Genomic DNA, 12,863 nt, shown 5'->3' on the forward strand with positions numbered 1-12,863 from the left:
AATTTTACAACTAGCGGAAGTTTATAAAATATTATTGTTGTTCACGCTCTTCACAGTCTTGGATTGCTTGTGGTTAAAGATTACCTGGTAAGGTCAGATATTTGTATCGATAGTGCTAGACTTTTGGCACACAGACCTGGGCGCATTCATAACTCAGACCACACTTTGATGGGGAAGCACTGCAAATTCAGCCAGACGTCAATATGAGCAACTTTGGGCAGATCCTAAAGGAGGTCGGGGAGTTTGGTTTGTTTCAGAAATGTTTATTGGCTGCATTATGCATCCCGAGCATTTTTGGTGGTTTTGACGTGATTGGTCAGGTGTTTACCGGCGTGAGCTTCCCACATCACTGCAACACTGACTGGATCTTGGAGCGTGGGCCCAACCTGACTGATGAGAGACAAAGAAATCTCACCCTCCCCGTGAACAAGGATGGAAGGTTTGAAAGCTGTAAAATGTTCACACCTGTGGATTTGGATCTGGAAACCATTGAAGCATATGGGATTAACAGCACAACTGGATGCATAGATGGATGGGACTTTGAGGCACCCAAAGGTGCTTCCAGCTTTGTGACAGAGGTAAGCAAGAAAACACCACAAGGGCTCTATGTATTGATCCTGTAAACCCTTCCTGTGGCCTTGCTCTTGATTCTTTCTTTGATCGATTCCTTTTGCTTCTCCTCTTGTCACCTTCCTTTTCTTCTCAGTTTGATCTGGTTTGTGACAAGACTGGTCTGATTGAAGTATCTCAGTCCATCTACATGGCAGGTTATCTGGTTGGAGCGCTGGTCCACGGAGCAGTTTCGGACAGGTTAGGACCAGTAACACGTGCACTCCCACCTTGAATATCAGTGATATCAATCTTTGTAAGACTTAAAGAGACTTTGGTTTGACAGTAGCTGCTATGCTAATTACTCTTTGTGTAGCATACAAGACCTTAAAGTGTTTTATTTAATAAAAAGGAAATTGGTGCAGGACTTGGACAAAATATATTTATTGGGAGAAGAAACATACAGAGGGACAGACCAACAATGATACCAACAATGACGCCATCTTGCCTCCTAGAACACCTAAATACATAACAGTTACTACTTCAGACAAACCATATAAGGGAAATCAACTGTAAAATCTAAACTCCTGCATGAGAAAAAAAAAGTGAATAATAAGCAGTATGTGTATATAAGTTCACTTTAACACAGAACAAATTATTTCTCTCCTTTGTAGGTTTGGGCGACGTTTTGCAATCCTACTTGCCCTCTGTGTCACACTATTTTTTGGTGTGGGTGCTGCGTTCTCACCAAACATCTATGTTTACATGGTCCTAAAATTTTTCAGTGGGACTTCAGCAGCTGTCATTATAATGATCACATCTGTGTTGGGTAGGTACACTGTTCATCTGTTGACTAAAGACAATTTACTGATTGGTTGGGGCAATTTCTTTCTTTGATCAACCCAAACATCTTTCTTTCCACTGTCAGTCAACTGGTTCAGTTCAACTCTGCCACTACAGTAATGGTGGCATATTAAACATACAGTATAAATCTGCTTAAGAATTAGTCTATGGGGTTCGGCAGCACTGTACTGTATACGCTAATAGGTGATTATGTTCATAAAATCCATATCTGTTGTACAGGAGTGGAGTGGACTGATCCCTCTAAGGCTGCTCTTTGCACAACAATCATCATTATGTTCTTTTCTACCGGACTGATGCTGTTGTCTGGTATTGCATATTTAATCCCTAACTGGAGGATCCTGCTGCTGGTGCTCGCCAGCCCTGTTGTCCTTCCTCTGGGATTCTTTTACTGGTCAGTAGTCTATCTGACCATAATGCTTCGACGAGTGTAGGAGGTGTTATTTGCCAAAAACAATACAGCTATAGTTGTAACTTCAAAATCATACTGTCTGAATTTGAACCTGTGTTTCAATAGGTGTCTCCCAGAGTCAGCTCGCTGGCTCATAACTCAAGGCAGGAAGGAGGAGGCACTAAAGGAGCTTCGGAGGGCAGCCAGGGTGAATGGGAGGACGGTCCCAGAAGATCTGCTAGATAAGGTGAGCTGCATCACACACACTTTGACTAGGACATAACGAAATGTATTCATTTTCTGAAACAGACTTTTAACTTTTTCAGTTGGAGATGGAGGTTACATCTGAAAAAAGAAACATGTTGGACGTCTTCCGAATACCGTATTTGAGGAAACGTACCCTCATAATGGGCTTTAACTGGTGTGTCTTTTGATATAATATATAATCTAATTGATATAAATGTTCGCGTCACTGTCTCTCTCAGTCAGGCAATCACAGTAGATGAGATACATCAATATTTTTTAGCAATGACATGTAGTAGCAACAGCTCTCACAGTACACAGGTGTCCCAATTGTCCTTTTTTATAAGTAGTAGGAAAACTAAACATACTTCTCCAACTCTGTCACCAGGTTTTCAACAAGTCTGCTATATTATGGACTGAGCCTGAATGTCGGAGGTTTTGGCCTGAATCTCTACCTCACACAATTCATCTTTGGTCTTGTCGAAATTCCTGGAATGTTGAGCAGTTTATTTTTGATGCAGCACTTTGGAAGGAAAATATGTCAAGCAGGATACCTTTTCATTGGGGGTGCTGCTTGCCTCGTGATCCTTGCTATCCCAAATGGTACTTTCAAAGCCTTGCCCATTTTTTTATCTGAAAACATTTGTTACAGCTGTGATAATAGTTTGGTATTTATCTGACAGCTACTGTACTCATTTATCAAATATATTATTTACCCAACAGACCTTCCAGTGGTGGTCACAACCATAGCTGTACTGGGGAAATTTGCTGCACCTGCCTCTTTTAACACAGCTTACGTTTACACTGCAGAGTTATACCCAACTATTTTAAGGTAATGTCACTCCTTGTGCTTGCTGCACTTGATTATCACATAAAAACAAACATTATCACTGTCAGAAAAGGATCTCTTTCAACATTGAGCTTGACATATATTTTTGGCTGTTTCAGCTTGAAGCCCAAATCTAGTCGTTTTTGTACCTAAAACTAACCAAGTTGTTTTTTTGCCTCACCGTGACATAACTGCAACCATTTGAAAATGTTAATAACAGTCCAAGAGTCACAACATGTCATTATATGTGAACAGATTAATAGCAAGCTTTTATGTATGTATGTTTGCGTTTGTCAGCTAAACAGAAACACTGGTAGCCGCTACTGTATTATAAGGTTTTTCTGACATTCATTGACTGCGGTTAGTTTGTGGTTTGATTAATAGTTTACAGTCTAATTATCAGTTTACATTGATTACTGATTGTGGCTGATCATCAGGCTAATTACCCTAAAACCTTATATTAGGCATGCAGCAAGTATTTTTATACAATGATTACACTGTAATGTGTGGGCTGTAATCTAAAGTGTTAACTTAATCCTTTCAATAAGTATGCAATCTCTTAAAGGATAACTACCGTTTTTTACAACCTGGACCTTATTTCTGGCAAAATATATGGTCATTTACTCACCCAGATAACTTTGGTGTCATTCGGCGTCGTTCGGACGAAATTAGATCCAGTGTAGCGGCGATATATCCATATAATGGGAGAGACGGGGCAGCGACACACAGCCTCTATATAACACATTATCTGCCACGAAACTAGTTCATTTCATCAATATTTTGTTATGAAATGCTAGCGCTATTAGCCTCTGAGTCCGGGCTCGTCTGTTGTCAACATCCGGGGTCTGTAGGCTGATCTACTACCTCTGACCTGGAAGATGTCGTCTCTGAGCTGCGCGCGCACCCGCGACAGCGCGGCTTGTTTACCTGTAGCTGCTACTGCTAGTTTGACCCTGGATGTTGATAACGGACGAGCCCGGACTCAGAGGGGAATAGCGCTAGCATTTCATAACAAAATATTGATGAAATTAACTAGTTTCGTGGCAGATAATGCGTTATATAGAGGCTGTGTGTCGCTGCCCCGTCTCTCCCATTATATGGATATATCGACGCTACACTGGATCTAATTTCGTCCGAACGACGCCGAATGACACCAAAGTTATCTGGGTGAGTAAATGACCATATATTTTGCCAGAAATAAGGTCCAGGTTGTAAAAAACGGTAGTTATCCTTTAAGAGTCCATTGTATGTTTTTGCAGGCAGAATGGTGTAGGTGTAAACTCCATGTGTGCTCGTGTGGCGGGCATCCTCGCTCCACTAATCCGGCTCCTGGAGGTCTACCACTACACCATCCCCATGCTCATATATGGCATCATCCCCATTGCTGCTGGGTGTTTGTGTTTTCTACTGCCTGAAACCCTCAATGTTGAACTTCAAGACCACATGGAGCTGAAGTAAGCTGAGTATAAAATGCTATATTTGAAGAAAATTAAAATCAAAATACATTGTTTCACAACCTATTTCCCACAAAGGCTGAGATGCAGTGTCAAGAATTCAAAAATATTCAATTTAATACAGTCTGGGGTTTCCATTTAATCGTATTTTGCTCGTCATACTGCGCTACACATTTTCAATTGGAGACAGGGTTGGACTGTGGGCATGCCAGTCTAGTACCTGCACTCTTGTACTACAATGCCAAGCTGTTGTAACATGTGCAGAAGGTGGCTTTGCATTGCCTTCCTGGGATAAGCACAGCAACAAACTGTATTCACAAAAACTTTTTTCCAATTGTTCCCGAGCCCATGTAGTAACCTCCTTTATATAATCATTGTTTTAATCGTTGGTTTTTAATGCAGTGTCATCAGAGGCATGTAGATTTCTGATTGTAGATTTCACTGGGTTCAAATTCAAAATAAATATATGTATATATACAAAAAAGTACACGTTTATCAATTTGAACATTATTTATTTTGTCTTTGTGATGTATTCAACTAAATATAGCTTGTAAAAGGTTTTGCTAATTATTCAGCTTCTTTGGAATCAACGTTTCAAGTGTAAATCGTTCTATATTATAATACTACGTTTTGTTTTGGATTGTAGAAAAGCAGTGAATGGACCTACATCGGACAGATTCAGTCCTGAAGAAATTACAGAAGAGGACAAATTGTAATTCGATCTGAAGTCATATTCAGAAGGTCGCTTTCTCTTTTCCCTTATTTATTATCAGGTAGCAAAGAAGTCGACTACAGTTTTTATAGTTTTAACTGGTTTAAGATGCAGAAATCAAACTGATGAGTCATTTTAACCATTATTATTTAAGGATTTTATTTCATTTTTAAGTCAAAACTTGTTTTAGTTTTTCTGCATCTCATACATGGAAGTTTATTAGAAATTGATTTATTCACACAAATGCTTCTTTTTCTCAAGCCGAATGGATTCATTATCCATTCTCAACTGACTAGCAACAACATTAAAACCACTGGCAGGTAAAGTGAATAACATTGATCGTCTTCTTACAGTGCAATGTTCTGCTGGGAAACCTTGGGTCCTGGCATTCATGTGGATGTTACTTAGATACACACCACCTGCCCAAACACTGTTACAGACAAAGTACACCACCCCATGTCAACGGCACTCCCTGATGGCAGCATCCACCCGCTGAAGGACAATACGCCCTGCCATACCTTATAGACTAACCATGGATTGCCCGAGAGATGGACAAAAAGTTAAAAGCATCAACCTGGCCTCCAAATTGCCAATCCCAATCCAATCGAGCATCCGTTGAATGTGCCGAAAAGCAAGTCCGATCACAGAGTGGGGCCTTTAAGGATCAGACTTGTTACAGCACGTCCCATGGATGCTCGATGGGACTGGGATCTGTGAAATTCAAGGTTCAAGTTGTTGTCTTGAGGTCTTTGTCTTGTTCCCCGGGCCATACCTGAGCCCATTTTGCAGTATGTCATGGTGTACTCTCCTGCACAGCAGCACTGCCAGTAGGTAGTGCCATTGCCATGGGGGGGGGGGGGGGCTGTACTTGGTGTTTTGCTGGGGTGTTGCATGTCAAAGTGGCATCACCATGAATTCCAGGCTCCAGCGTCTCCCAACAGAACATTGCATTGTACCGAGATGATCAATGTTAATCACTTCACCTTTCAGGGGTTTTAATACTGTGGCTGATGGATGCATGTTCACCTGTCATGTCAGAGAGACAGAGCAGCTAAAGTAAAAGCAAAGTTTACAAAAGATCCTTGATAAGAACAGAGATTGTCACCTGGCCGACTGTCAGATCTGACAACAAAGTCCGAAGGAGCATGACTGACTTCACCTATATTGCCATTTTGTTTGAAGCTGTGCGTGTACTGGTGTTCGTTGAGTACATACTGTTAAACATGTGATTTTATTCTCTTTTTTATATGTCCAGTCTATCTGCACTATGAAACTCATTGTGAATGGCGTGTGTTAAAAGTGCTACATCAATAAAGTTAAATGTACCAGAGCTCACTTATTGTCACCGTCTGTGTTACTGCTTATTTCATTGTTTTGTTTAAAGTTAAACAGAGTGGAAGCATCAAATTTAGTGCTGTTGTCATCGATTACAAAATGAAGTCAATTAACCGTTAACTGCCAAATTACATTTCTTGGGTTGGCAAAATGAGCAACAGTTAGTGGGTCGACACTGCCATCTAGGGGAATTTCACCCACAGGACACAGGTTCAAAAACACACTACACCAGCGATGTGTGATACTTCTCCAATAAAGAAATATAGACTTTTAAAAAATGATTTGCACCTTGACAATGGCAGATCAATTACTACTACATTTAAAATCTTAACTGCAAATGTTACTTTTGCATTCCTGTTGTGGCTTTTGCATTTGGTTTGACCGTTCTGGGCCTCCGTACTCGGTAAAATGTGCATGAGTAAACTGGAAAGCATATGTGCATGGTGAAAAATAGCAAAGGGGCAGAGCAACTGCAAGTCAGTGACAGCTGGGGCTGAAGGCAGACCCTGTTTACCTTTCATGTCTTGTTTAATTTTTGCATATATCCAGTGTTTTGATGCCATTATGTTAAGAGAAGCTGGGTTGAAAGTAGATTGGACAGCTGGCATGTAAAGGAGTTCTCCAGTGGATAGAAGGTGATGCTCTACTCCAGGTTTCAGTGTCTGTGTTCATGTAGCAGCCTCGGTTTGCTGTATTTTGCCACAGTAAATCCAAGAACTTTAACCTTTTTGAATTATTTGACTGAAGTTGATGTGACTGAAGCGTTGTCGAAGATCTGAGGCCCATCTGAAGAGTTTTCTTCCGCAACCCCATAAAGATATAACACTGAACAGTGCTGCCGAGTAATAATGGTCGCTAGTGAATGATTAGACCCAGCCAGTGACAATGTAATGGGCTGGAGAGGAAGGAGTTAAAAACTTGACACCTTTGGTTAAAGATTAATTAGCAAGATTTTGGCACTCAGAAGGGGGCACATTCATACTTAACACTGACCTTTACAGTCGAAGCACTGCAAATTCAACATGTCAATATGAGCAACTTCAGGCAGATGCTAAAGGAGGTTGGAGGAAGCTCATTGTATGAATGTTGTTTTTATCTAAGTGCTATTTCGTTAAAGTCAAATTTAGCAGAGCTGAGTTATTATTTGTCTTTATCAATGGTCATTTTATTGCTTTGTTTATAGTTTTCCAACTAGCAGAAGTTTATAACTTATTCTTGTTGTTCCTGACTAAAACAATGAAGCCAAATAAAATATGACTGGTATATCACACTCTTGGATTGCTCGTGGTTAAAGATTACCTGGTAAGGTCAGATATATGCATGTACCGTATAGTGCTAGACTTTTGGACCCGGGCACCTACATAACTGAGACCACACTTTGATAGGGAAGCACTGCAAAATCAGCCAGATGTCAAAATGAGCAACTTCAGGCAGATCCTAAAGGAGATCGGGGAGTTTGGTTTGTTTCAGAAATGTTTATTGGCTGCATTATGCATCCCGAGCATTTTTGGTGGTTTTGACGTGATTGGTCAGGTGTTTACCGGCATGAGCTTCCCACATCACTGCAACACTGACTGGATCTTGGAGCGTGGACCCAACCTGACTGATGAGAGACGAAGAAATCTCACCCTCCCCGTGAACAAGGATGGAAGGTTTGAAAGCTGTAAAATGTTCACACCTGTGGATTTGGATCTGGAAACCATTGAAGCATATGGGATTAACAGCACAACTGGATGCATAGATGGATGGGACTTTGAGGCACCCAAAGGTGCTTCCAGCTTTGTGACAGAGGTAAGCAAGAAAACACCACAAGGGCTCTATGTATTGATCCTGTAAAGCCTTCCTGTGCCCTTGCTCTTGATTCTTTCTTTGATCGATTCCTTTTGGTTCTCCTCTTGTCACCTTCCTTTTATTCTCAGTTTGATCTGGTTTGTGACAAGACTGGTCTGATTGAAGTATCTCAGTCCATCTACATGGCAGGTTATCTGGTTGGAGCGCTGGTCCACGGAGCAGTTTCGGACAGGTTAGGACCAGTAACACACGCACTCCCACCTTGAATATCAGTGATATCAATCTTTGTGAGACTTAAAGAGACTTTGGTTTGACAGTAGCTGCTATGATAATTACTCTTTGTGTAGCATACAAGACCTTAAAGTGTTTTATTTAACAAAAGGAAATTGGTGCAGGACTTGGACATGAAATATATTTGTGGGGAGAAGAAACATACAGAGGGACAGAAAAAAATGATACCAACAATGACGCCATTGAGGGAAATCACTGGGAAAACTGTAAAATCTAAACCCCTGCATGGGAAAAAAAAGTGAATAATAAGCAGTATGTGTATATAAGTTGACTTTAACACAAAACAAATTATTTCTCTCCTTTGTTTGTAGGTTTGGGCGACGTTTTGCAATCCTATTTGCCCTCTGTGTCCATCTGTTTTTTGGTGTGGGTGCTGCGTTCTCACCAAACATCTATGTTTACATGGTCCTAAAATTTTTCAGTGGGACTTCAGCAGATGTCGTTGTAATGATCACATCTGTGTTGGGTAGGTACACTGTTCATCTGTTGACTAAAGACAGATTGTATACAGCAGAAGTGCCAAAATAGGACTACGGAGAGGCTGGTGTTGGGCTTTGTTATAGCCAAAGTTACTGATTGGTGGGGGCAATTTCTTTCTTTGATCAAGCCAAACATCTTTCTTTGCACTGTCATTGTAACTGGTTCAGTTCAACTCTGCCACTACAGTAATGGTGGCATATTAAACATACAGTATAAATCTGCTTAAGAATTAGTCTATGGGGTTCGGCAGCACTGTACTGTATACAGTAATAGGTGATTATATTCATAAAATCCATATTTGTTGTACAGGAGTGGAGTGGACTGATCCCTCTAAGGCTGCTCTTTGCACAACAATCATCATGATGTTCTTTCCTGCCGGACTGATGCTGTTGTCTGGTATTGCATATTTAATCCCTAACTGGAGGATCCTGCTGCTGGTGCTCGCCAGCCCTGTTGTCCTTCTTCTGGGATTCTTTTACTGGTCAGTAGTCTATCTGACCATAATGCTTCGACAAGTGTAGGAGGTGCTATTTGCCAAAAACAATACAGCTATAATGGTCACTTCAAAATCATACCGTCTGAATTTGAACCTGTGTTTCAATAGGTGTCTCCCAGAGTCAGCTCGCTGGCTCATAACCCAAGGCAGGAAAGAGGAGGCACTAAAGGAGCTTCGGAGGGCAGCCAGGGTGAATGGGAGGACGGTCCCAGAAGATCTGCTAGATAAGGTGAGCTGCATCACACACACTTTGACTAGGACATAACGAAATGTATTCATTTTCTGAAACAGACTTTTAACTTTTTCAGTTGGAGATGGAGGGTACATCTGAAAAAAGAAACATGTTGGACGTCTTCCGAATACCGTATTTGAGAAGACGTACCCTCATAATGGGCTTTAACTGGTGTGTCTTTTTTAACTTATATCTCTCAGTCTGGCAATCACAGTAGATGAGGTACATCAATAATTTTTAGCAATAACATGTAGTAGCAACAGCTCTCACAGTACACAGGTGTCCCAATTGTCCTTTTTTATAAGTAGTAGGAAAACTAAACATACTTCTCCAACTCTGTCACCAGGTTTTCAACAAGTCTGCTATATTATGGACTGAGCCTGAATGTTGGAGGTTTTGGCCTGAATCTCTACCTCACACAATTCATCTTTGGTCTTGTCGAAATTCCTGCACAGTTGAGCAGTTTATTTTTGATGCAGCACTTTGGAAGGAAAATATGTCAAGCAGGATACCTTTTCATTGGGGGTGCTGCTTGCCTCGTGATCCTTGCTATCCCAAATGGTACTTTCAAAGCCTTGCCCATGTTTTTTTTTTTTTTTTTAAATCTGAAAACATTTGTTTCAGCTGTGGTAATAATTTGCCATTCATCTGACAGCTACTGTACTAATTTTTCAAGTATATTATTTACCCAACAGACCTTCCAGTGGTGGTCACAACCATAGCTGTACTGGGGAAATTTGCTGCGTCTGCCTCTTTCAGCACAGCTTACGTTTACACTACAGAGTTATATCCAACTATTTTGAGGTAATGTCACTCCTTATGCTTTCTGCACATGATTATTACATAAAAACAAACATTATCACTGTTAGAAAATGATCTTTTTTAACATTGAGCTTGACATATATTTTTGGCTGTTTCAGCTTGAAGCCCAAATCTAACCAAGTCGTCTTTGTGCCTGAACCTAACCAAGTTGTTTTTGTGCCTCACCCTGACATAACTGCGACCATTTGAAAATGTTAATAACAGTCCAAGAGTCATAACATGTCATTATATGTGAACAGATTAATAGCAAGCTTTTATGTATGTATGTATGTATGTATGTATGTGTTTGTCAGCTAAACAGAAACACTGGTAGCCGCTACTGTATTATAAGGTTTTTCTGACATTCATTGACTGCGGTTAGTTTGTGGTTTGATTAATGATTTACAGCGTAATTATGTGTTTACAGTGATTACTGATTGTGGCTGATCATCAGGCTAATTACCCTAAAACCTTATATTAGGCATGCAGCAAGTATTTTTATATAATCAATGATTACACTTTAATGTGTGGGCTGTAATCTAAAGTGTTAACTTAATCCTTTCAATAAGTATGCAATCTCTTAAGAGTCCATTGTATGTTCTTGCAGGCAGAATGGTGTAGGTGTAAACTCCATGTGTGCTCGTGTGGCGGGCATCCTTGCTCCACTAATCCGGCTCCTGGAGGTCTACCATTACACCATCCCCATGCTCATATATGGCATCATCCCCATTGCTGCTGGGTGTTTGTGTTTTCTACTGCCTGAAACCCTCAATGTTGAACTTCAAGACCACACTAAGCTGAAGTAAGCCGAGTATAAAATGCTATATTTGAAGAAAATTACAATCAAAATACATTGTTTCACAACCCATTTCCCACAAAGGCTGGGATGCTGTGTCAAGAATTCAAAAATATTCAATTTAATACAGTCTGGGGTTTCCATTTAATCGTATATTGCTCGTCATACTGCGCTACACATTTTCAATTGGAGACAGGGTTGGACTGTGGGCATGCCAGTCTAGTACCTGCACTCTTGTACTACAATGCCAAGCTGTTGTAACATGTGCAGAAGGTGGCTTTGCATTGCCTTCCTGGGATAATCGCACCAACAAACTGTATTCACAAAAATGTTTTTCCAATTGTTCCAGAGCCCATGTAGTAACCTCCTTTATATAATCATTGTTGTAATCGTTGGTTTTTAATGCAGTGTCATCAGAGGCATGTAGATTTCTGATTGTAGATTTCACTGGGTTCAAATTCAAAATAAATATATGTATATATACAAAAAAGTATATGTTTATCAATTTGAACATTATTTATTTTGTCTTTGTGATGTATTCAACTAAATATAGCTCGAAAAAGGTTTTGCTAATTATTCAGCTTCTTTGGAATCAACGTTTCAAGTGTAAATTATTGTATATTATAATACTTTATTTTGTTTTGGATTGTAGAAAAGCAGTGAACGGACCTACATCGGACAGATTCAGTCCTGAAGAAATTACTGAAGAGGACAATTGTAATTCGATCTGAAATCATAATCAGAAGATCAGTTTCTCTCTTCCCTTACTTATTATCTAGAAGCAAAGAAGTCGACTACATTTTATATAGTTTTAACTACAGTTTAAGATGCAGAAATCAAACTGATGAGTCATTTTAATCATTATTATTAAGGGATTTTATTTCGTTTTTAAGTCACAATTTGTTTTAGCTTTTCATGCATTTATACCTGGAAGTTTATTAGAAATTGATTTATTCACACAAATGCTTCTTTTTCTTAAGTCGAATGGATTCATTATCCATTCTCAACCGACTAGCAACAACATTAAAACCACTGGCAGGTAAAGTAAATAACATTGATCATCTTCTTACAGTGCAATGTTCTGCTGGGAAACCTTGGGCCCTGGCATTCATGTGGATGTTAGATGCCCGAGAGATGGACAAAAAGTTAAAAGCGTCAACCTGGCCTCCAAATTGCCAATCCCAATCCCAATCATGCATCCATCGAATGTGCCAAAAAACAGGTCCTCTAAGAGGGGGCCTCTAAGGATCAGACTTGTTACAGCACGTCCCATGGATGCTCGATGGGACTGGGATCAGGGTTAAGTTGTTGTCTTGAGTTCTTTGTCATGTTTGAAATGTTGCCCATTTTGCAGTATGTCAGGGTGTACTGTCCTGCACAGCAGCACTGCCAGTAGGTAGTGCCATTGCCATGGGGGGTGGTGTACTTGGTGTTTTGCTGGGGTGTTGCATGTCAAAGAGGCATCACCATGAATTCCAGTCTTCAGCGTCTCCCAACAGAATATTGCATTGTACCGAGATGATCAATGTTAATCACTTCACCTTTCAGGGGTTTTAATACTGTGGCTGATGGGTGCATGTTCACCTGTCATATCAGAGAGAG

The 12,863-nt window shown here is 40.3% G+C and overlaps 2 protein-coding genes across 2 annotated transcripts; both read left to right on the forward strand.

Annotated features, from left to right (window-relative positions):
• Positions 1-203: 203 nt before the first annotated feature.
• LOC311249367 (solute carrier family 22 member 13-like) lies at positions 204-4,834 on the forward strand (the record flags this gene model as incomplete). Its single annotated transcript, XM_084340368.1, has 9 exons — positions 204-578; positions 707-810; positions 1,224-1,378; positions 1,633-1,804; positions 1,928-2,048; positions 2,128-2,222; positions 2,433-2,647; positions 2,768-2,876; positions 4,133-4,834. 9 exons carry the CDS (start codon positions 204-206, stop codon positions 4,329-4,331), a joined length of 1,545 nt encoding a protein of 514 aa, XP_084196494.1. The 3' UTR covers positions 4,332-4,834.
• A 2,833-nt stretch (positions 4,835-7,667) lies between these two features.
• Positions 7,668-11,455, forward strand: LOC311249806 (solute carrier family 22 member 13-like). Its single transcript, XM_084341122.1, has 9 exons — positions 7,668-8,165; positions 8,294-8,397; positions 8,768-8,972; positions 9,170-9,417; positions 9,541-9,661; positions 9,741-9,835; positions 10,011-10,225; positions 10,360-10,468; positions 11,073-11,455. The coding sequence occupies exons 1-9, from the start codon at positions 7,791-7,793 to the stop codon at positions 11,269-11,271; spliced, it is 1,671 nt and encodes a 556-aa protein (XP_084197248.1). The 5' UTR covers positions 7,668-7,790; the 3' UTR covers positions 11,272-11,455.
• The last annotated feature ends 1,408 nt before the right edge of the window (positions 11,456-12,863 follow it).

The sequence above is a fragment of the Pagrus pagrus genome (genome assembly GCF_965226575.1).
Source record: "Pagrus pagrus genome assembly, chromosome: 20".
Classification (NCBI taxonomy): domain Eukaryota; kingdom Metazoa; phylum Chordata; class Actinopteri; order Spariformes; family Sparidae; genus Pagrus; species Pagrus pagrus.

Excerpts from the sequence above, each read along its gene's own strand:
- LOC311249806 (XM_084341122.1), top strand. The coding sequence starts at position 7,791 with ATGAGCAACTTCAGGCAGATCCTAAAGGAGATCGGGGAGTTTGGTTTG. Across the intron at positions 10,226-10,359 it reads GATCCTTGCTATCCCAAATG|ACCTTCCAGTGGTGGTCACA; the intron begins GTACTTTCAAAG and ends TTTACCCAACAG. Across the intron at positions 10,469-11,072 it reads TTATATCCAACTATTTTGAG|GCAGAATGGTGTAGGTGTAA; the intron begins GTAATGTCACTC and ends ATGTTCTTGCAG.